The following is a 22,860-nucleotide window of genomic DNA, read 5'->3' on the forward strand; positions in this document are numbered from 1 at the left end:
TCCTGTGGGACATTCCATCTGCCCCACCATCTCAGCATTCACAGCGTTCATGAGCCATGCCTGGTACCTTGAGGTACGTAGAAAAAACATTTAAAGCTGTGTCTATGGCTGAATTGCTGATTCTCCGAATCAGCATTGAATCTTCAGATTTGGATTCAGACGAATGGAATTGGGATAGTGATCCAAATCAACAAATTGAATCACTGCCTCCAATTCAGGCCAAATCCGAATCTGAATCAAATACGGCCTGTTTTGCACATCTCTAATAGTTACTGTTTGCATGCCTGCAATTACCACACAGTAAGTGAAAACTTAGACCAGGGCAGATAACCACTTAATGAAAAAGGATTAAATTGCCCTGACTTAGCTTTCACTTACCATAGGTACATGAACAACTAACATGAATCAGCTCTTCCACGGTAAACCTCTTCCCCCATTATCTGATTTTAATCTGACTATTCCCTATACCAGTCAGGTAGAGAATCTGAAACCCTCCCATGAAAAGTTCAAGGGGAGAGTAAGCAGAACTTTGAGTGAGCAGAACCTTTGCTTCACATCTTATCAGATCCCTAGTATTATAGTGGGTCAGCATCTAATCATGGAAGAGTTTCTTTCTTCTAAATTATTGCTGAGTTGCCTATAGCTTTCCCATATGAGAACTAATCTGGTTTCATAGTTTCATAGTTTCATAGCTTTAGGGTCGGAAGGGACCTAATAGATCTTCTAGCCCGACCCCCTGCCAGGGCGGGAGAACAACAAAAGAACCCTAAACAAAAAACGGGACTCAAATGAGTCCAGCCATTGGTTGAATGGTTATGGTACGAAATCCAGTGGTATCACAGAACAATGTTCATTGAGGAAAAAAACCCAGTTTTTACTCCAGTTAAGATTTCTGAATCTCCCCCTTTTTAGGTTAAAACAAAGCAGGATAAGAGATTCTACCAAATGCATGAAAATGAATCATCCCTTTACAGCTGATCATAATCCACTAAAACCTCTTCAGACAAAGCAACAGACACCTTTCTGGTCACTGGAGAATTCATAATGGATTAATTCTGAAGTTACTGCATTAATAACTCAAAAGTCAAGCTGTACCTAAAGAGATGTATGTACTTATACATACACCTTCTACTTAACAGAAGGAAAACTTCCTTGGAAAGAAAGAAAAGCCATATCCTACCACACTTAAGATGGAAGAAGATCAATCATCTATGAAATAGTTAAAATAGAATCTCTCAAGCTAGGAGCTGCAACCTCAAAATGGTTAGCTTTTAGGCAGCAGCATGAACACTCACAAGCTCAGTATTTGTTTCAAATCAGGTTTTAGGTGACATTTTTATTCCCGGAAAGGTGTCTTGTCCCAAATAAGTTTGAGAACCACTGGTTAAGTTACTTGAAGTTCTTCTCTCTTCCTTGTAATAACACTGCATTTCAGCACAAAACTATCACACCTCTTGTAAAAAGAGCAAGGTTAGCCTGGGGTTTGCAACATAATACTTGGCTGCTATACATATTTTGTCCACTAGATGTTCCAGTTCTCTGTCAACTACAGCTCAGGCTACCACCGGAACTGGCAAATAGCAAAGGAGAGATCTTCTCTCAGCATTATGCCCACACTGCAGTCTTGCATACATGCGAGTTACAGTGTAATGCAAACACACACCCAAACTAGCTTTAAATTGGCTGGCAACAGTTTAGCTACAGCAGTGTAAAGCGTACTGTAGACTACCTTATTCTACACATTTTATCAGCAGTGATTTGTGCATCTTTTTCCAAAGCATTGAAAAACTATCAAATATTAAACTTTAAAATGATCCTGGCATAACCCACCGAGAAAACTGCCACATTCAGTGAGGATTTCACACTGACAATTTTTGGAAGTTAAACTAGCTAAGAAGTGGTTGTCATGATCTTTACTGATATTGTATCATATCAATTTCTTAACCAGACTGTTGCACAGCATTAAGTCAAATGCCTTACAAAAGGCTAAGCGTATTACAGATGCACAATTCCTAATCAAACTTGTTATTTTACCAACACATGAATCACCTTGGCCTCACTACAAGACTCCTTTCTCTTGAAAAGATGATGAAGAGTATCAGTTATATCTCTATCACTAAATTCTTTGTTGATTAAATTCTGCATTGAATTTTCCACTACTTTTGCCCAGGACTGATGTCATGTTAGCCAACCTGTAATTGCCCACGTCATCCTGCCTCGTGCCATCCAATTCCAACTAAGACAATTATTTAACTGTGTCTCTGACATTCAGAAAAGGTAGTTTCCCTTTCACTAGCATATAATACACCAGTTAGCATACCTATCCATTGCTCTGTAAGACCACTTGCTTGTCACAGAAAGACAGGCAAACATTTATAGCAAGTAATAATTTAGTGGTGACCAAAAGCTTGTCCAACAGCTCTCCCAACCATAAAGTTAGTCCAGTAAAAGATATCACAAAAAAATCCCTTGCATTTCGTACCCTTCCTGGACGGCCACGGCTAAACCCTAGTAGCTCCTAGTAGGAACTATTGAAGGGACCCCTTTTCTGCTTCTCAACAATCCAAAACCTCCAGAACAAAGGAACCTAATAGCATCTGAAAATGGATCAAATAGTAATCTATTTGCCTAAAGAAATTCTTCAACCTGTATCTGCCACATTGTCATGAAACATAGTGGCCTTTTCTGCCCTTAGAATCTGAATCTGTGAATGTTCCTGTTCATCTGATTTTTTCAAAGGGAAAAGAATATTACTTGCATTGCCTTCCAGATGGTCAGAGCATTTGTGGCTCATATTAAAAAAATCTTTTAAAGCAAATATCGATACTCCAGGGTGAACAATCATAAAAACATTTTCAGATTTTATAATTTTTTTAATAACTAATTTTATTAATGTCGTTTTATTTAAGTATGAAAAAATAAAAGAAATAACATTTCTGTATTTTCACTGAATTCCAGTTTCCATTTGAAGACAGCTGACAAATCACAGTTAGAATGTAGCTCATTTTGGGATCATATAAGCATATCTCACCTAATCAATCCTGTGCCAGTCAAGCACTGGTAATACCTTGGGCCTTGGATAGATGCATGTTTGAAGCACTTCCAATTTGGATTGCTTTGTGCTACAAACAGACATGCAGCTTCCTGCCAGAGATCTTCAAGTTAGTCATGATAACATGCAATAGCGGGTTCTCCAGCTAGGGGGGTGGAAAGAATAGCTCTCAGGTTCCATAAATTGTTGAGGATGGCCAAGGCCCTCCTGCTGGAAACAGGAGACCAGAGGCATTGCAGGGATTCCTGACGTCTCAGGCTCCATGGATAGGTGAGCCCACAGGAGAGTATTCACTGACTCTCTGCAACACTGTCTCCCCTCTCTGACTTCCCCCATGGAGTGGAAAGGGGAAGAGCTGAACATTATGAGACGTCAAAGGACCAATCAAACCTCTGTCCTGCTCTGTAGAGCATAGGGACATAACTGTAAGTGCTTCAAAATAACACACTTCCAAATAGCTGCTGTTTCATTCAGGGTTATTTCTGGAGCTCTTTGTAGGGCATGTATGTTTGCCCAGGATCTTGGTCTCTGTCATATTGAATGAAATAGCTTGAATGTTTGTAATGGTTGCCCATTAGCCAGTTTCAGGAAGAAGATAAGATTTATCTCCTTATCTAAGTCATTGTTTTTGGACTACGTGCAAAAGGTCCTGACTTTGCTATCTTTAGAAGTCTTTTACAAAAAGAGCAAATATCCTGAGTTCCAAGAGATCAAACCCTAGAGCCTTTTTGACAGATTGGTAAGAAAAGGGCACTTGCAGTGATATGGAAGTTTCCCAAAAGTAATTTAAAATGCTCAACAAAGGAAACTAATTACTAAGCAAAAGAATCTGTTGAGTAAGATCCGAGCCCAAATTTGGGAGTAATGACAGGCTTGAGTAGGAGTGGCCCAAGATGGCAGCTCACTCAATAAAAACTAACTTACTGTCCCAATTTGGAGGTGACTTCACTTGCAGAACAACGAAGAAAGAATGGCAAGTGTAGGCCGGATCAGATTGATCACCTGAACCAACCTCTCCGTGAACACGAATCTCTTAGTTCACGCTGAAGCTACAGAGCGCCCGAAAGGGACTGAAAGAAGGGGACTTATTCCTATCAGTATTGAGGCCAGCTCATTGAATCGTATTGCTGAGGAGAGCCCATTGAACCGTACGACTGAGGCCAACCCATTAAATTGTACTACTGAGGAATGAAACCATATTTTGGTATTTGGCTTCTCGGAATTCTAGGATTGTAAGTATATTATGAAAAATAACAGTATTGATTCAAATTTAACTTTTAGTTGTAATTGTAGTTGTTTTTGTAATACTAATTCTTATAGCATTGTTTGGGAAGGAAGTGCATTCGGAGCATTGTTTCTGATATATGTAATTATTGTGTTCTTAATGTTTGTGGTATGTCTTAAAGCTAAGCAGTGTTATATACGTAGCAAAGAGTTTTAAAATAAAATTGCGTTGTATGAATTAAGTGTGTAATCATTGTGAAATCGTGCAATCAGCTAACTACTCCCCCAGCCAGTGCATCAAAACGAATCAGTAAATTGTGTGGGATTTTCTCTATTCCATAACCCACTAGAGACAGTCTCATTTGGTTTTTCTGTTGCAAAAAGTATAGTTTCTAGAGGCCTGAAATTCTTTAGTCTAACAAAAGACTGTCCCTGTTTGTCCAATATCAAGTTCAAACAATCAGTAGCAGAGCTAATGGGAGGGGATGACTGTTCTGTTGAGTTGGTAGAAGAGGTGCAAAAGTAAGCAGCCACTGTACTATATAGGCCGAGCCACCATCACTGTCCCACACATCAACACTACCAAGGGTGCACAAGTGCTCAGTGTTTAACTGCCCTCCTAGTGAGAAAATTCTTCTCAATATCTAACCTAAACTTCCCTGGTTGCAGCTTGTTCTGTCATCTGCCACCACTGAGAACAGCCTAGCTCCATCCTCTTTAGACGCCCCCTTCAGGTAGCTGGGGACTGCTATTAAGTCCCCTCTCAGTCTCCTCTTCTCTAGACTAAATAAACCCAGTTCCCCCAGTCTTTCCTCATAAGTCATGTCCCCAGTGGCCCCAGGTGCACACCTCAAACTGGGGAACGCACCCCACACACCTGCAGATGTGTGACCTAGGTCAGGGTGTGGCAGCATGATACGCATGGAGGATTGCTGGGGCACATGTCTGCAAGTGTGGTGCTTGCTGACCATGGCCCATCCCAGGGAATGGCAGCACAAAATGCATACTCCCAGGAATCCCCCATGGTTTCTCCCCTTTTGTAAACATGTGCTTCAGGAGTCCCTCTGCAGGACTGGATCCCTCCCCAGCAGCAGACATGCACCCTGGAAATTACCCTGCCGATGTGGAGTGGGGAACTGGTCTTACCTGCTCCACACCTGCAGAGGAATCCCCAGGGTGTGCGTCTGCAAATGGAGAGTGGGGTAAACCAATGCGCTTCTCTTTCTGTACCTGCAGAATCAGGCCCCAGGTTGGGGCAAGGCATCTGGTGCGACTGTCATGCGGGATTGGGCCCCTGAAGCCCCAAGAGCACCCACTGTGGGCAACTGGAGAGCTCAGGCAGCCCTAGGCTACCCATGGACTTGTGCCATAAGTAAACAGACATGTGCCACAAAAAGGCAGCAGAAACTATTACTAGAAATTGTTGTGGACCCAATTTTGGGCATTTGCGGTGTGACAAGGGATATAGATATCTGTTTACTCAGGTTTCGTGATGCCACAAGCATTATAATGGTGACATTTGTCTGCAGACATGGATTACTATACCCTGTGGCAAGACTGGTCACAGCCCTTCCCAGTCTGAACACCCAAAATGCAATTCTGTCCTTTAAACCTACTGCTTCCCTCCCAGAGACAAAGCTGAATAAGCAGGGTATAGATTTAGAACTGAGGAGACTTGAGGCCTACCTCTGCCTCTGCTGTGGACCTATAAGCAAGTCATTTCACTTCTCTGTACCTCAGTTTCTTCATCTATAAAACAGAATAATGTTACTCATCTCATTTGTAAAGTTTTCTAAGTTCTATTAATAGAGCAAGTTACATAAGAAAGAAAACATCATTAATAAACTGTGCGTGTAGGTCACAAATTTCAAATCTCAAACCCTGCTTTTGGGAAATCATTTACAATTTGGAGCCCAACCCCAAAGAGTAAGGGTAGAAAGAATTTGTATTAATTTAATAAAATAAATATCTGAAATTTCCACGGCTAATGTGCTGATGCCCTTTTATAAATCCTTCAGTCATTAAAAGTTCATATAAAAACGCAGAACTAATCCTGTACAATGTCTGTGTCACACCAAAACAGCAGACTCAAGATATGGATTTTGACTACCTTCATCAAATGTTAGTTATACTTGTTGGTAGTGTATCTGAACTTGTATCTCAGCCAAGGATGGGCAATTATTTGGGACCACAGGCCACATCGGCAGTTCTGGGGAGCAGCTGCACCCTTAACCCCCCTTAAAAGCCCAGAGCCCACGTGCCTTGCATCTCTTCCCCAAAACTGCCAACAGTGCACAGCCCCAGCCCCAAACCCGGCCCACCCCAGACTCACCCCAGCTGGAGCAGACAAGCTGGAACCTGCACACACAGCCCTGACCCTGGACTGCCCCATGCCTGCTCCTGACTGCCCACCAACACTGAGCAGGGGCAGTGGCCAAGCAGAAGCTGCTGCTCAGTACAGGGGAAAGGCAGCCCCTCCACCTCACCACTGCCAGGCATTTCTTGCTGAAGCCAACCTAGAACCTGTGCCTGGGCTGCCCTGGGGCTCCACTCTGCTGCCATCATCGTCACCTCCGGGCTGCCTAGTGGGGCAGCAGTGGCAGTGCAGAGGAGCCTCAGGACAGCCCAGGCATGGGCTCCAAGGGGCTGCAGCAATAGGGACCCAGCAGCAGTGAGGGGCCTATTTTTGCCCGTGGCAAGCAGCAGCTTCTGCCCGGCTGCCACTGCTGCTCAGCATGAGCAGGTGAGCCTGGAGCAGGCAGAAGTGGAGCAAGCTGGTGTCAGGGCTGTATGCATGAGTTCTGGCTGGTCCAGAGCTAGTCTGTTCTGGCCAGGGTGAGTCTGGAATGGGCGCAAGGTGGGCCAGGGGCAGGGCTGCATGTGTGGGTCCCTGCCAGTACCATGGGGCTGGGGCTGGTGGTGGCAGCCAGAAAGAGCCACCACTATTGCCTCCTGGGCTGCCTAGAAAGGCAGTTCAACTGCGGAACTACTCCAGCCCTGCTGCATGCCCAGCAGGTGGTGGGACATGCCATGGGCTGGATGGCGCCTGGGCCTAGGCAGGACTGAGGGACCTGCCCTGGGCCAGGCAAAGTCCCTCCATCAGCCAAATGTGGCCAACGCGCTGCATTTTGCCCACCCTTGATCTAAGCAATTGGAAGCTACATAGAGAAAAACACACATTATTATTATATAGTCTTATGTGGGCTTCCTTTACATTAGGGAATTTTCCCCAAAAGTAGCCAGTGACTGGGATAGTTCCAATGATGCAAAACAACACCATTGGACACATAAAGCTACTATTTGCACTAGTGCAGTTTTTGCCATGTAAAGTTGCTTCTATTTGAATATTCTAGCATAATGACAATCATCTCCAGATGAAAAGGAAAAGCTTACAAAAACAAAGACTAAAGCAACCAGAGACTTCAGTATATTTCACTGGAAACTGATCATCTGGACTCTCTTTCCTGTTTTTCCAAAGTGTACCATCACACATTCCAAGAGTGGCAGTGTACAAAGGCCATTCAGAGATAAACCAATTATAGCAGTTATAAGAGAAGATGATCGAGCTGAAGGAGACAGAAATGAGTTCCACTTGCTCTCAGAAGTAGCACTGGAATTGAAGTATTGAGGATGTGCTTCATTTTATGGAGTATGGTGATGACATAATCCTCAGATGAAATCTTTTGTGCACCTTCCAACTAAGACAGTTTTTGAAATTATTTCCATAGTTCAACATATGGCATACCCATGTCTCATAAGCAGAAATATACAGAAGCCATTTAAGAACATAATTTTCATTTGGCTCCCACATAAAGTGTTTTAAATTATACTAATACTGAAATGGTAGTATTTAAATAGATAATAAGCTACTGCTTCGTAAGTGACTAGTGATGCTGAAAGCCTCCACTTGTGGTGAATACCACAGAAGCACCTTATTTTCAGAGAGGACAAGGGACCAACATTTTGTGAAAATGGGCTCCCTTTGAAGCATCTCACTGTTGGACATCCAAAAACAGATGTCATGTAAAATCACTAGTTGCTTTTGAAAATTTAGGCTATACATACTTAGAATGTTATCACAAATTCCAATCCTATACAATATAACACTTTTAAGGGAGAAGAACAGAGAACATCTAATTCAATTAGACAGATGTTTCTCAATGTATACACAGAAACAGAGGCACACAACTTCTATTTAATATATAACCTAGTATTTGGCATTGTTACCCAAATCAGGTGGGGAAAAAAAAATCAGAATACGAATTTTAAGTATAAAACCATCTCATCAGCTACTAGCAGTGGTAGATTGCTAATTCACAAATATAGCTCCTGAAGTACACAAAGTAACTTCTTTGGCTTTTCTGGAGCTCAGCAAGCTGCCCAAAAATATTGCTGACCCCTGATTTAGAAGAGTGCCACGAACACCCTAACCTCAACTTGGAAGATGTTAGTGTGTTGGGGTGGGCAGAGGGGAAGTCACAAGGGACCTAACTTTGGTTGTGGTTATGCAGCCCCGGCCCCTTCCCCACCATGCACCCAGAGGCACACATGCAACTGTTGCCAGAAATGAGCTGGGCCAAGGCTCTGTAGACCTCAGTGCAGCAGCTTGCAACCTCCACAGGCAACCCATGCTCTGGGCAGGCCCCTACCACCTACCACAGAACCCAGGTTGCTTTGCAGCAGGCAGTGAGGAAGCTACCAGCAGCTGCACCAAGGTCTGAGGAGCTGCAGCCTGGCTTGCTGCTGATGGCAGGTGCATGCATGCATCAGGGTAGATAGTGGAGGAGCTGCGAGAGGCCCGATCCTCCTTGTGACAGCACAGCCCCAGCCCCTTCCTCACTGACTGCTCCAAGGCACGCATGCCACACTCTTGGCATGCATGCCGTGGGGTTGCCCACCCATTCTAAATCCTAGCCTGTACTGCACTTCAAAACTATAAGTTACCCATTTACAGTATTCCTTATTTTCAAAAATATTTTTATTTCTGAGACTTCTTATCCAAAAAGGAGTTGTTGTTTTTTCCAAACACCTTGATTCTACACAGCAGAGAAGGCAAAAACCTGAAAATGGTTTAAAGCTATAAATTACGCCATGTCCTGCTAGATCCTTCTGATGCTTCAGAATTGGGTTTGCAGCAAGCAGTAACTGAAAAGTTGCACGTGCCCTTTTTTCTATCACATATAAAACTAATCAAACAATTCTCTCTCTATTTCTCTCTTCACAAGTATTCCTTTATTGAGACAGGTTAGGGATTAAATAATATATGCCATAAAACTGCCATCTGCCTGACTATATAAGAACTCCTTACCTTCTAATATATCCCCAACACCTACAGATTTGCTGCAAAAGAAAATGTTCCATTGGCTTTAAAAAAAAAAAAAAAAATCATATATTCTTGCTGACTTCCCACTACCGATACTCTTCACAGAACAGAAAAAAACAGAAGCCATTTTGACATAAAAATATAGAAACAAAAAGCAGGGAAAGGGTTTATCACTATTTGCTACAAAGAGGGAAAAAAATCTTTCAATGGAAGTGATTTCTGTTCACTCCAGATATTCCAGAACTAATAATGACCTAAGACAGGGTCAGAAATGCAATGGATTCTAGCTTCTTTAGAGAAAAGCTACAGGAAGACAAAGACAAATGAACAGTTTATGGGAAGTGCACAAGAAGAAGGTATTCACCCCTGGGATGGGTGCAGCATGCCCATCTCGGAAACTCTGTGCATAACCTGGCTTCCACAGGAACAGGTTTGATCCTCTATGTGCAAGTGCACAAACATGCTGATTTTCAAAAAAGTCTGGAGTAAAAAATATAACTTTAATTTTGCGATGAATATACTTATGCAAAGCAAATCAGGAAATTATTAACCTAATTACAAGTATGTACAGCTATCGAATTATGTATGCAAGTAACTTATTCATGCAAGTTAGTTGTTTTCTTTGAAAATCTTGCTTTTGCTAAATGCATGTATACATATTGTCAACAGGAAAGCATCAGCATTGTATAAGTTAATGATAAAATTAATTTGGAAATGTGTTACTTACGTGACATGAGAAATGCATTTAACACTGACAAGAAATTCAGTGACTCGGGCTGCATACTGAGGAACTCCCACTGTTGATTTTCATGCATTTCTCTAAGATAGGTAAGTACTGTTTGTAGGATCACTAGTCCACATTTTCCTATAATTGGTTGGGGATGATAAATCCTAAACATACACTGCAAATCTAAATTTGTTTTTCATTTTGTTTGCAATATACCTTTAAATAATCTTTTTTTGGCTGTGCATCCAGGGCAGCTAATAGTTTGATCAAATACCCTTCACAGCAAGGCAACTGTTTCCATAGAAACTGCAGAGCAATCATCCATTACTGCTGCCAAGATTTCCTGCAGCTCCTTCCTAAATACAGGTAGTTACTTGCTTTCAAAATAAAAGAAAACAGTGGAGTGAATGTTACATTCTCTGAAATGGTGAACTTCCAGGGCTTTGTGTGAGGAGGAAGGGCAAAGCGGACCTTAGACAAAATGAAGGAAAAGAGAACCAGAGAAACAATCAAAAAGTTTGCTGACTTTGGTTAAGGGAACAAATACAGTGGGGTCGTATTTTAATGGTGGCCGACAAACAGAATGAAAAATACCTTCCACACACTGGTGAAAGGGGGTAAGTAAGTAAAGAGCATTAAGATAGGAAAAAAAAGAAAAGCAAGACAGAAAAATATGAATCAGTAGGGATTAAGCCTAAGGAGCAGTGAAAAGGAGAGGGCCCACAGAATGAAAAATTCTGAGACAAATGCATGGCTGGGTCACTCACCTCCCTCAGCATGTTGTTTTCTTTCTCCTTCTGTTCCAGCAGGCTCTCCAAATGATGGACATGCATCTCTGCCTCAGCCAGCCGTCTTGTCCGCTCATGATCCTCCTCTGTGGCTTTTGCCGACAGCCCTTTACTCTGCAACATCTCCAGCAGCTTTTTGATAGACTCATCACGAGCATTTAAGGTCTGCTTCTGAGTCTCAATGCGCAACTCCATCTCTTCTAATGTTTTGCGCAGCAGGAAAAGTTCCTTGGCCTGGTGTTCATGCTCTGCATGGAGCCGTTGGAAGTTCTCCTCTGTTAGCTCTGCCACAAAGGGTTCACTGGTTCTACTGCTGCTGTCTTGCTGGAAAAGCTGGTTCAGGTCCCGCTGGATCCGAAGCTCATCCTGGAGAGCCTGGATAGTCATCTGCATATGCTGAAAATAGAAACCTAAATCAGTGAATTCCCTCCCTTAGAGAAAAAGTAGAAATGGTTGGGGTTCTTAAATCTTCTTGGCCAACCACACAACATTAATTTCTGACAGCAGACAATTCTGTTCATGGAAGAACCAAGTTATCCAATTGCAAATTTCAATTCCCTCAATTTATGATTGGGAAAGACTATTTAACTCTAGAAATCCCTTAAACACAACTTTTTTGTCACACTCCTCTTCCTGTAATGCAAGTTGGCATTTGGAACATAAAAATACTGCCAGGGAAAATCTGAGTACTGCAAGAATAAATGCACTCTTTGCTACTCTAAGGGTGAAAACGTATCACTTTTCATTGCATTCGCACTACCATAAAAATTGTTACGGTGGCACACAGGCCGAGCAAACAGACGCTCCACTCCTCTGTCATGACAATAATGCCCAAAATTTGTGGTCAGGACAAAGGTGGTATTAATTTGTGTCTCTATTTAGTGGCAGATGTTTATTTGCTTTGTGGCAGGAGAGTGGGGGCAGTTCTATAGCTGTCTCAGATAGATGCTCCAGGGGCTTGAGGGGCCTTGTCCCATGAGTTCCAGGAAGTTCCAGGCAGGATCAGGTCCCTCGTGTCCCAGGAGTGCCTCGCCAGCTTTCCCTGCTTACAGAAGGTGCCCAGAGGAATCTTGGGGAACATTCCCATAAGCAGGGTACGTCAGGGTTTTCTGCTGGCAGAGATGCGCTCCTGGGATCTCTGGGTCATATCTCTGTAAGTGGGGAACCCCGGCTTTCTCTGCTTATGGAAAATCATGCCAAAATTCCTTGGGGCACCCCTCTGTGAGCTGGGAAAGATGTTCAAGTGCTTCTGGGGCTTGAGGGATCTGATCCTGTGTGAGAATACCTGAGGCACATAGGACCAGACCCATCAAGCCTCAGGAGAACATACTGCCCATTGTCCTGCAGCACCAATGGGCAGGACAATGCTTGATCTAAAAATGTCCTGCTTTGCCTAATGAAGCCAATCAGCTATGCCAGGACACATCCCAGCACAGCTGATCTTCATTTGACATCTATTTCTAGCCTCAGAAGCTAGAGACAGAAGCTACACATAAACCAGTTTAAGTGATCAGAAACTAGTTTAAACCTGTAACAGAACATAAGTTCAGTACACATAAACCAGTTTCAAAACGGCTGAAACTGGTTTAAGATAAATCTGGCAAAAGGTAGTATCAGATTTAATCGATTTAGGTTAAAACGGTTTATGAAACTTCTGTCCTAGACCCCTTCCTGGTTCAAGTTAAATCACAGCCCCCAGCGTGCTTTGCGGCCCTGGACTGGGCTGTTCTGTCTGCTCCAGAGGGCAGGGCTGGCCCCGTCCCTCTGCTCCCTACCTGTAGCAGTGAGGGCTGGCTCACTGCCCCAGCTGGGGTCTGGGGCCAGTGAGAGGGGTTAGACTCACCTTCGCCCATGTACAGAGCTGCCCTGCCCTGCTGGCTTACTTAGTGCTGACTGTACCTGTGGACTACAAATCCTAGAGGCACCTGGAAGCAGGAAGAGGAAGTGATGAGCAACACTGCAAAGTCCTGTTGTGGTGAGTCTGTACTGCAAATCCCAGAGACCTCACGGACAGCAGGAAGCAAACACACAGCCCATGCTGGCTACATGCCAGAGAGCTGTGCTCTAGTGCCCCCCAGTTTCTGGCTTCAGCCACTGCAGACATGTGGCTGCATTTCCTGCGTCAAAAGTGAATGTCTGTTCATTGGCTTATTGGTTCGATCTTTGCAGCTTAGAGTAACCTGCAAAGAGTGAATCAATTCAGACTCAGGCTTTTTGACTGTCTGTACTTAGCCAAAGCAGCTTCTGAATCAGAGGTCAAAAGAACTACAGCAACTAACTTGATAACCTCAAACATACAAGGAACACACAGCTGTTGATACTAGAGTTTTCACACCGACTAGCTCAAGCTATCCTAGTTTCTAACTAAAGGTGTATATACATTACATGCCTTCTGCTGGCAAAATCTCTGCTGACAGATAGTAGCTGCCACAGGAAAGTTGCCAGACCATGTACTTACTGACAGGGCTGTACTACAGCAACCAAGCCAGCAAGGTGCACAGTGCATTCTGTGAGGGACCAGCTTTTTTAAGAGATTGTGGCAGTCAGGAAAATGTAGGAATGTGCCTACACACACTTTTTCCAGCTGTCAGGGAGCAGGTGGCATTATTCTGCCCATAAAAAAAAAGGATTTTGCAATAAGAGGCAAGCTGAAAGTGGGGAAGGACTCTCAGTTTTGCAGGCAAAACTTAAAATTCCTCTGGCAAAACTATGTGGGGTAGTCTAGGCTTACAGCTCTTAAGCAAAAGCATAATGATGAGCATAAGATCATAGGAAAACAGAGCTGGAAGGGACCTCATAAAGTCATCTAGCCCAGCCCCCTGCTCAAGGCAGGATCATCCCTGACTAAAACATCCCAGGCAAGTGTCCGTCTAACCTGCTTTTGAAAGTTCCCAAACATGGAGATTCCACAACTTCTGAAGTTAGCCTATTCCAATGCCTGACCACCCTCAGTCAGAAAGTTCCTCCTAATCTCCAATTTAAATTTCCCCTGCTGCAGCTGGAGTCCATTGCTCCTAGTCCTGTCCCCTACAGACACAGAGAAAAACCCATTTCCATCCTCTCTATAATCACCCTTCAGGTATTTCCAGACTGTTATCAAATCCTCATAAGTCCTTCCTCATAAATCTCTTCTCCCAGGACCCTGATCATTTTTGTTGCCCTGTGCTTGACTCTTTCCAAACTGTCCACATCCTTCTGGAAGTGTGGTGCCCAAAACTGGACCCCTTACCAGTGAACAGAACAGAATAATCACTTCTCTTGACTTGTAAGTAACACTGCCATTTATATAACCCAGTATGTTGTTGGCTTTTTCTGCAACAAGAGTATACTGATAATTAGTGCTGACATCTTCATGTACTAAGGCAGTGATGCTAAACTTTTTGGCCCTATGGGCCAGATGAATGGCGAGGAGACAATCCATAGGCCAGATTCCATGTGGGACTGGCACCTGGATTAGGCCCTGCATGTCCCATCTAGCATGCACAGGACAACACTATCTGACCTGCAGGGCTCCCCATATGTCTGAAAATTTAACAGCAGGAGAGTAGCAATTAATGCTGCCAATACTCCCCCACAACCCAATTTTCAAACCAGTGGAGAAACCTGAGACCAGATGACCTGGCTCTGTGGCCAGGGTTTGAGCACCCCTGTACTAAGAGGAGAAACCATAGTAGGGCAAGGAGAAAATCAAATTATAAAAAAGGGGTTATAGATTTTGTACTGCTTTATCCCCAAGAATGATGCAGGAAAATAAGGATAAGTGAGACAATATTGGATGATAGCAGAAAAACCTTAAAAGCTTTCTGGAACATAACTAAATTCAAACCCATATACAATACACATGTGACTTGGTAAGCATTACTCTCACTTTATAGAAAATAAAATAAAGGCACAGGTTGAAATAACCTGACCAGGGGCAGGCCCTCTATCGAGAAAGGCAGCAGAGAACACAGGTCTGACTGCCAGTCATGAGACAACAACAGAATTATATTTTTTACTCCTTCCACTTGGGAAAGGCAAAGACACTCTCACAGGTCAGTTTGTACATGAACAGGACAGCTCAACTGATCTCCAAGGCTTCTTCAGTAGAAAAACTGCCTGTATGAAATCAATTTTCAGTTATTAGTGGTAGCCAAAATGAAAGCACTAGTCGAAACAGATTTCACCCCATTCCACTGTTTGATAATGTGTAGGAGGCAAAATGCCATATTTTCTCACGTCACATGTTCCATAATAAGATGTACACTTGTTTTGGGACAGGTAGAGTGATGGAAAAAAAAGATTTCTCTAGTCTCCCCCACACAGAGCAAGGACAGAGCTTAATCTTCAGCTTATTCACTCTCCCCTTTCCGGTTCAGGCAAAGGCATAATTTTAACCCTTTCACACATGAATTGTCAGTAGCTATGGGGCTGAGCTGGGCTGGCCTCACACACTTCAGGAGCACAGGAGCTACGCATTATGGGGCTGGGTGGAGCTGGCCCCACATGCTACTGACATGTGCAATCAGAGACTTGGGCAGGAGCTGCATATTATGGGACTGGGGGGGCTGGCCCCACATGCTGTCGCCACCTGCAGCCAAGGACTGGGGTGGGAGCACAGGAGGTGTGCACTATGGAGCTGGGTAGAGCTGGTCCTGCACCACATGTATCTGGGGACTCAGAGGGGTGGCAGTTAGACCAGGTGGGGCTGGCCCTGCACACTGTCATCACCTTCAGCCGAGGACTGGGGTAGAAGCACGGGGAGCTGCGCTCTATGAGGGTGGGTAGGGCTGGCCCCACTTGCTGCCATCACATGTAGCTTCAGAGACCTGCATACATGAGAGTCTCTGAGGACTCTCCCCCACCCACACACACCCTCACACCCTCCACACACACTGCTACCCCCACCATAACCCCACAGCCCACACACACTCCCACCCCACACCATACCCCCAAACACACTCCCACCCTCCACAATACCCACACCCTCCCAACACACCCCACAATACCCACACACACCCACACCCTCCCACACACCATACCCCCAAATATACCCACACCCCACCACAGTCCCCACACCATACCTACACACACCTTCCTACATACCCCACCCCAACCACATACCCCACACCCCTCCACAGCCACCCCCACCATACCCATCCCATCCACACACACCCCACACACAATATACAAAAGAAAGACTGTATTTTGAGCAACTGCCTCTAGATACACTATGGAAACACACATCAATCAAGACACAATTTTTTTTAGAGCAAATTAAAATAAGTAATAGTAAATGTTTGATTTTTTAGTATATGAATTGTTTTTTCTCCAGTTTCAAGATCCTCTGTCCTCTCCCTCCCAAAAGGAGTACTCCTGGGGCAAAGAGAAGGACTTCTGGTAGCCAAGGCCAGGAGTTAGGTAAAGGACTTCAGGTCCCAAGATGGCAACCAGGGGGCAGGGTACCTGTCAAGGGGTGGGGTTACCCTTGAAGCACTGGACAGCTCACCAAAACTCATTAAGTGGCCCTCCAGCTGAAATAATTGTCCAACCCTGCTGTAATGAGCCATGTGGTCATTTGATGCCCTCAGCACTGTTTGAACAAAAATGCCACTGCTGCTGCCAGGCATCTGGTTTTAAACTCTGGGTGGAGCAATAATCAAAGTGGGTGTCACCACATCACTGCTCCCCAACACTTTGATCTGCCCCTGCTCAACTTCATCCCATCTTCTATGCAGCTGCTGGAAGGAAGGGAAGCAAAAGAAGCAGCAGCTCTCTTATAGCATCTCCATGCTTCTATTCTGGGCAGAAAATTAGCTTCCCCATTTAAGACATACACCCCAATTTTGGAAGGCTAATTTTTGAAGAAATACTGCATTTGGTACACAAGTAAATACAATACTCCTGAGGTTTATGGCCTAAATAAAATCCTTAACTATTCAAACAAGGAAACTCATTTTTATATGAACAGTCCAGAAAGTTAATTACATTGCAATATTTGTTATGAAGAAAAGAGGTAATCTAGGTTGAGTTGAGTGATTCCTCTAGAAATGATCTGTTCCAGCTCCTATGGGAAAGCCTATAAATAGGGAGCGATGCTTGGTACTTGATAGACACATACATTCATTTAGTATATTCTTAGGGATTTTAACAACTACTGGTGTTACAGAGAATGATGTATGATGGCAGACAGTAGAGCTATAAACTATTCCAGTCTTCCTTTATTCACTATGAGGATATTTAAAGCTTCTAGGGCTTGGTTTCCTTCATCCCACACACCCAGTGAGTGCTACTGCACACTTACACAGTATATATGCCCTTTTTTGTAATTTTATAATACTTAGTAGTCACTATTTACTTTCACCAGAAATAAGACTTAAATTATTGCATTTACTTGAATACAAGATGAGGTTCCCCTCCACACCAGTATAGAGGGAAAAACCTCTCATCTTATTATCACATACAAGGAGAGCACATTAAGTACAATGTCCATCATTAAACTGCTGCCAAAAGTAGCACATGCTCACTAATGGAAACCAACTATGAAGTTGACTAAACGCAGCCAGCACTGAACCTGACTATAAAACATATAGTCCATATTAGGCAAACATACTGATGGGAATTTAGACAATAATATTTTTGGAAAATTCTTTGTATTCCAGGTCAAATTAGCTAAATCAGTTCCGAATCCTCTCAATTGAGCAAACTCAATCGTTCAAAACTTCATATGTGGTGCTACAACCAGCAAGTATCCTCAGTCTGGGGCTTCAGTCTGGGGATTCAGATACTCCCAAATCAATGGACGGGCATCCTATGTGCAGGTCCAAGCCCAGAGGCTTGGGGTTCGGATGCCCCCCAAGTCTCACTTGTCCTTAGCCAACGGCCATCTCAGTCTGGGCAACAGACAAGTACAGCGCAGCAACTAACTAAACTTGATCTGAGCCAAAAGGCCAAGAAACTGTGGGAATCTAGATAAGTCAGTGCAGTCCATCTGAATAAGATAGGTGTCGCCCCACCCTTCATGAGGTGGAGCTGAACCAAGATGCCCTGCACCTCATCTGCATATAAATTTTTGGAGGATCCCAGGACTCATGACAAGAACACCGAGTTCCAGTCATGAGTGGGAGGCTAATTAGCACATGGATCATTTGTGGGAGGTATCTGGAGTACACACATACACACATACTAAGCAGTGCTGAACTGTGGGGTCACCATGGCTTAAACTCAGTTGACTCTGCTGGGGCACAGCCAAACAATCATAAGCCTTTCAGCTTTGGACTACTGTCATGCATAGTTTGTACTATATAAAGCCTCTTGTTTATTTATGGGGATGGTGTATCCACTATCCTGGCTTCAGGCAAGGAAAATTCAGAGGGAGTTTTGCATTTTCTTTTGGGGAAGAAAGAGAGTGGGTTGGAAGGGGAGAACTATACAAGGCAAGGGAATTGGGGGGGGATTTTCCTGAAGCGGAAGGGTTTATTTATGGACATGCGGTGGCAACTATGGTGAGAGAGGGGCAAGAAGGGAAGGGATTGGCAGGGAAATTTTGTAAATATTGGTGGGGCAGACTGTTGAGGAAGCTAGGGGTCTTTGGGAACTGGTGGACGGGGTTGTCGGCATGGTTGGGGTCTTTTGTTAAAGGGAAGTTTTGAAGGCAGTTGGGATACAAGGGGCAAAGAATATATTTAAGTTAATCAGAGGAAGGGACGGGTTAACGGACGTGGGGGATTTATCATGGAAGCAGGTACGGGAGGTGTGGAAAGGGGTATAGATAAAAGATGGAAGGCGGAACACAGGGAGTTTGGGTGTCGCACTGATCTTCTTGAAACTTGGCAGGCTTTGTGGCCTCACCAGGGACTACTACCCCTGCAGTGTTCACCCTCCTGTGGTGTAACACAGACATGACATGTTTTGCTTTCAAGAATTTGGGGTGCAGTTCCCCCCGAACCCCTGCACCGATCTTCTTGAAACTTGGCAGGCTTCATGCTCTCAGCAGAGGCTACCACCCGTGCAAGTTTCATCCAAATCAGACAAAAAACAACAAAGTTATAGATATTTAATTGATTCCCCATTATACTCTATGGCCGGATCACCGAGGGGGCTCCGAAGCTTTTCCAAAGAGGTTCAGAAGCTCTGAACCACTTCAGAAAGCCTAACAAAGCCAGCACTTCGATCTGGACATGCTGCTTCAGACACCAAAGCGTCTGAAGCTTCTCCAGATCCGAAGTACGGTCCGAAGCCTCGCACAGCCCTATTAAATAACTATAGGCATGTTTACTTCTAAGTCAGTGTTTTCAAATTTGCCCCTCACTTCCATGTCTCAGGGAGAGCAGGGTCTCACAGCAAGGTGGGGGAGGAGGGGCAGAAGGGGCTACAGAGGGAAGAAGTTGAGTGGTCAAAGATAAGGGGGCCACCTAACTCTCCCAGATTTATTTTCCCTGCTGTAGTGGTGGGTGGGGGACAAATTCGAGGCAAATCTCCAATAATTAGATTCTATACCTGGAAAATTATAGCAAATTTATAAATTTTCAATATATAATCTAATTATTGGGGGGTTGTCTTATATTCAGGGTCATCTTATATTCAAGTAAATATGGTATAATGAAAGTTCTGGATATTTCACACAGATATTTTACATTAATTCATGTTTACTTGCCAATTCCTGTAATGGTCCACAGTGTCTATAGCAATCTAAATTTTATTTCCCCCTAATCAGTTACTTTCCAAATGTAAGATAACTTATGCCCTGGACACATTATAGACTGAAATTTCAAAGGTTTTTTATCACATGCTTCCTTTGAAACATAAATCATCAGTGTCACTTCTCGGAAGCTGCATTCCAGGCAAGAATGTGAGCTGTACCTCCAAGCTTTAAAAGCTTGAAAGAGCTGCTGTAAGCATGCCAGGTGAATGAGCTGGCTGGCAGACAGCCAGCCAAGCTACTAGTCTACTCATTCATGCCATCCAAGCTGTAAAAAAAAACAAAAAGCCTCCTCTTACATATTTACAGCAGCACAATACCAAGAAGTAATAGTGTTGCACTGGTAACCATTTTAGAGAACTACTCAGGTCCCCCGTACACTTAAGAGTCCTGCCAACAGCTTCTCATCTATTCCCCTGCCTGCATTTTTTCAATTATTACAATTCCTTTGCCTAAGAAGGTAACATTTTCCAAATTCATCTGACCTTGGCTGCTGAGCTAATCTGCGTTCCAGAATCTGAACCGACTTGAGAGAGGCTTTTGCAAAAGCCTCACATGATCCAGAAGCAAAACAAATTAAACTATTTTTTATGCCACAGACCTTTTCAGCACTCAAAGCTACATCCACAAATAGAGTTAGGTGCCCATTTTCTGTCTACAGCCCCTTAGCCCAAAGTTGGAATCTTCAAGATCTTCAAGTTCCCCTAAGCATCAAAAGCGGGGGTGGTGACTTTTTGTTGCTGCAGGCTGGAGCCTGCAACCTGGCCCCTTGCTGTGGGCTGTAAATCCTTTCCCCTAGGAGTGCCCAAGTTGCCTGAACTTACCCTTGCTGCAGATTCATAGATTATAAGGCCAGAAGAGACTTTGGAAGATCATCAGGTCCAGTCCCCTGCACAAAGCAGGAAAGACAACTGGGGGTCATGTGACCCCAGCAAGATGACCGTCTAGTCTCCTCTTGAAGATCTCCAAGGCAGGTGATTGCACCACCTCTGGAGGGAGCTTATTGTGTTCTGGACACCCTGACTGTGAAGCTTTTTTCCTAATGTTGTGCCTGAATCGATCTTCCAGGAGTTTGTGGCCATTACTCCTAGTTTTCCCCACAAGCGCCCTGGTGAACAGTTGCTCACCGAGCCCTTGACGTAATCCCCTAGTGTAGAGTACAACTGCTCCCAGGTCCCCTCTCAGCCTTCTTTTCTTCAGGCTGCAGAGTCCCAGATCCCTCAGCCTTTTCTCATATGGCTTGCTGTGTATGACTCTGATCATACAGGTGGGCTCTTCTTTGGACTCTCTCAAGATTGTCCATGTCGTTGTTAAAGTGCGGTGCCCAGAACTGGATGCAGTACTTCAGCTGAGGTCTCACCAGTGCTGAGTAGAGCAGAAGAATCACTTCCTTGGTTTTACTGGAGATGCATCAATTGATTCATGCCAGAGTATTGTTTGCCCTACTGGCTACAGCATCGCACTATCAGCTCATATTCATACTGTTGTCTATTATTACCCCCAGGTCTCTTTCATTTGTGGTGCTAGGCAGTTTGGTGCCGCCAAGCCTGTAGGTGTGTTGAGGGTTTCTCATCCCGAGGAGCAATTCACATTTCTCATTGTTGAACTTCATCAGATTCTGATCCGTCCAACTTGCTAGCCTGTCTAGGTCCGCCTGTATATGTAGCCTATCTTCAAGCATGACCACACTTCCCCCATAACTTGGTGTCATCTGCGAACTTGGCCAGTGAGCTCTTCACCCCCACATGCAAATCGTTACTAATGATGTTGAAAAGAACTGGACCAAGCACCGACCCCTGCAGAACACCTCTGCCCAATTCTCACCAGGATGACAAAGATCAGTTCACTACAACTCTCTGAGTCCCTACCCCTGCAGAGCGGTAAATACCCTACCCCTCTGCAGTGAGGGTAAGAACACACATGAGAGAACAGCAGGGAGGCCTCTGGGGGTGATGAGCAGAGATGAGCAGCTCAACATAGTTGCGTTCTACCTAATTCCTTGTGCCAATCTGGACGAGTCAGACCTTTGCAAGCCAGATCCAACTTCTTTGAGAACTGGATCCAGCCCAAAGACTATAGTTTGCTGACCCCTGGTCTAAAGGTCTGTTTTTACACATGGCTAAAAGCATCTCAATATTGACAGTATTGATCACCTACATTATGTCTCAGTTCCACCCACATACAAAAAACAGGTATTTTGCACTTGTATTGGCTGAATAAACCAGTGCAGTAGTAGGTGCCTTCAGCATACATCTCATGAATCAGATTCCATACAAGCAGGAAGATGTGCAATAAATTAACCCAGGAGACCTGAGTTCAAAGATGTCTTCCTCTTCTTGGTCTCTAAGGATTTAAATCCAAGTTTCCCAGTTCTCAAGAAAGTGGCACAACTGTCAGAATATAGGCCAATCTGGGATGGTGGGCTCCCAATCTCTCTTATTAAAGTTATTCCACTTTGTGGGATGTGAGATTAAAGGAAGGAACAAACAGAAGCATGTCTGTTAACCTAGCCTGAGAGTAGAAAAATCTGGGCACTTAGAAGTGCCCACTTCAATTAGTATTTACATATAAACATTTATAATCTTTAATTATTTTGTGCAAAGTTGAAGATTCAACTAGAGATAAATTGACAGATTTACACCCCAGAGAGGCTTGTAATCTGGTTCAAAGGCACTCTCTTGGTGAGGTAGATGTGGATATAACTATCCCTTGACAGAAAAGTATGGGTCTTCTACTTCTTGAATGCTCTAGCTAGTGAGCTACTGGATAAAAGGAAGGAACCACCACTGTTCTGAAAAAAAGGACTAGCTCTTAGCTCCAATTTTGAAAGAAAGGTCTTTAAATGCTTAATTCCAGAAGAAGTATTAGCGCTTTGAATCTCAAATGGTGGGAGGTCCCTCCCTGAAGACCAGAGTAAAGTCAGTGTCCCCCTCTGGCATTAAAATACATCCCTACCCTCACCGGTTTTTATTCACTAATTTTAGGCTGCTCTTGATTTAGTGTGCTGTATTTGTGAACTCCCTCCACAGCTGCCTAACTCTTGCCACATGCCATACAGGAGAAATC

At 44.0% G+C, this 22,860-nt stretch overlaps 1 protein-coding gene across 1 annotated transcript in view; it reads right to left on the minus strand.

Moving 5' to 3' along the window:
* The window catches only part of ERC1 (ELKS/RAB6-interacting/CAST family member 1), a 479,524-nt gene that overhangs the window by 365,668 nt on the left and 90,996 nt on the right, over positions 1-22,860 (minus strand). The window contains exon 2 of the mRNA XM_006019448.3: positions 11,094-11,510. Coding sequence (XP_006019510.1) covers positions 11,094-11,510 — 417 coding nt within the window. The remainder of the gene's footprint in view (positions 1-11,093; positions 11,511-22,860) is intronic.

The sequence above is a fragment of the Alligator sinensis genome, unplaced genomic scaffold, assembly GCF_000455745.1.
Source record: "Alligator sinensis unplaced genomic scaffold, ASM45574v1 scaffold87_1, whole genome shotgun sequence".
Classification (NCBI taxonomy): Eukaryota; Metazoa; Chordata; order Crocodylia; family Alligatoridae; genus Alligator; species Alligator sinensis.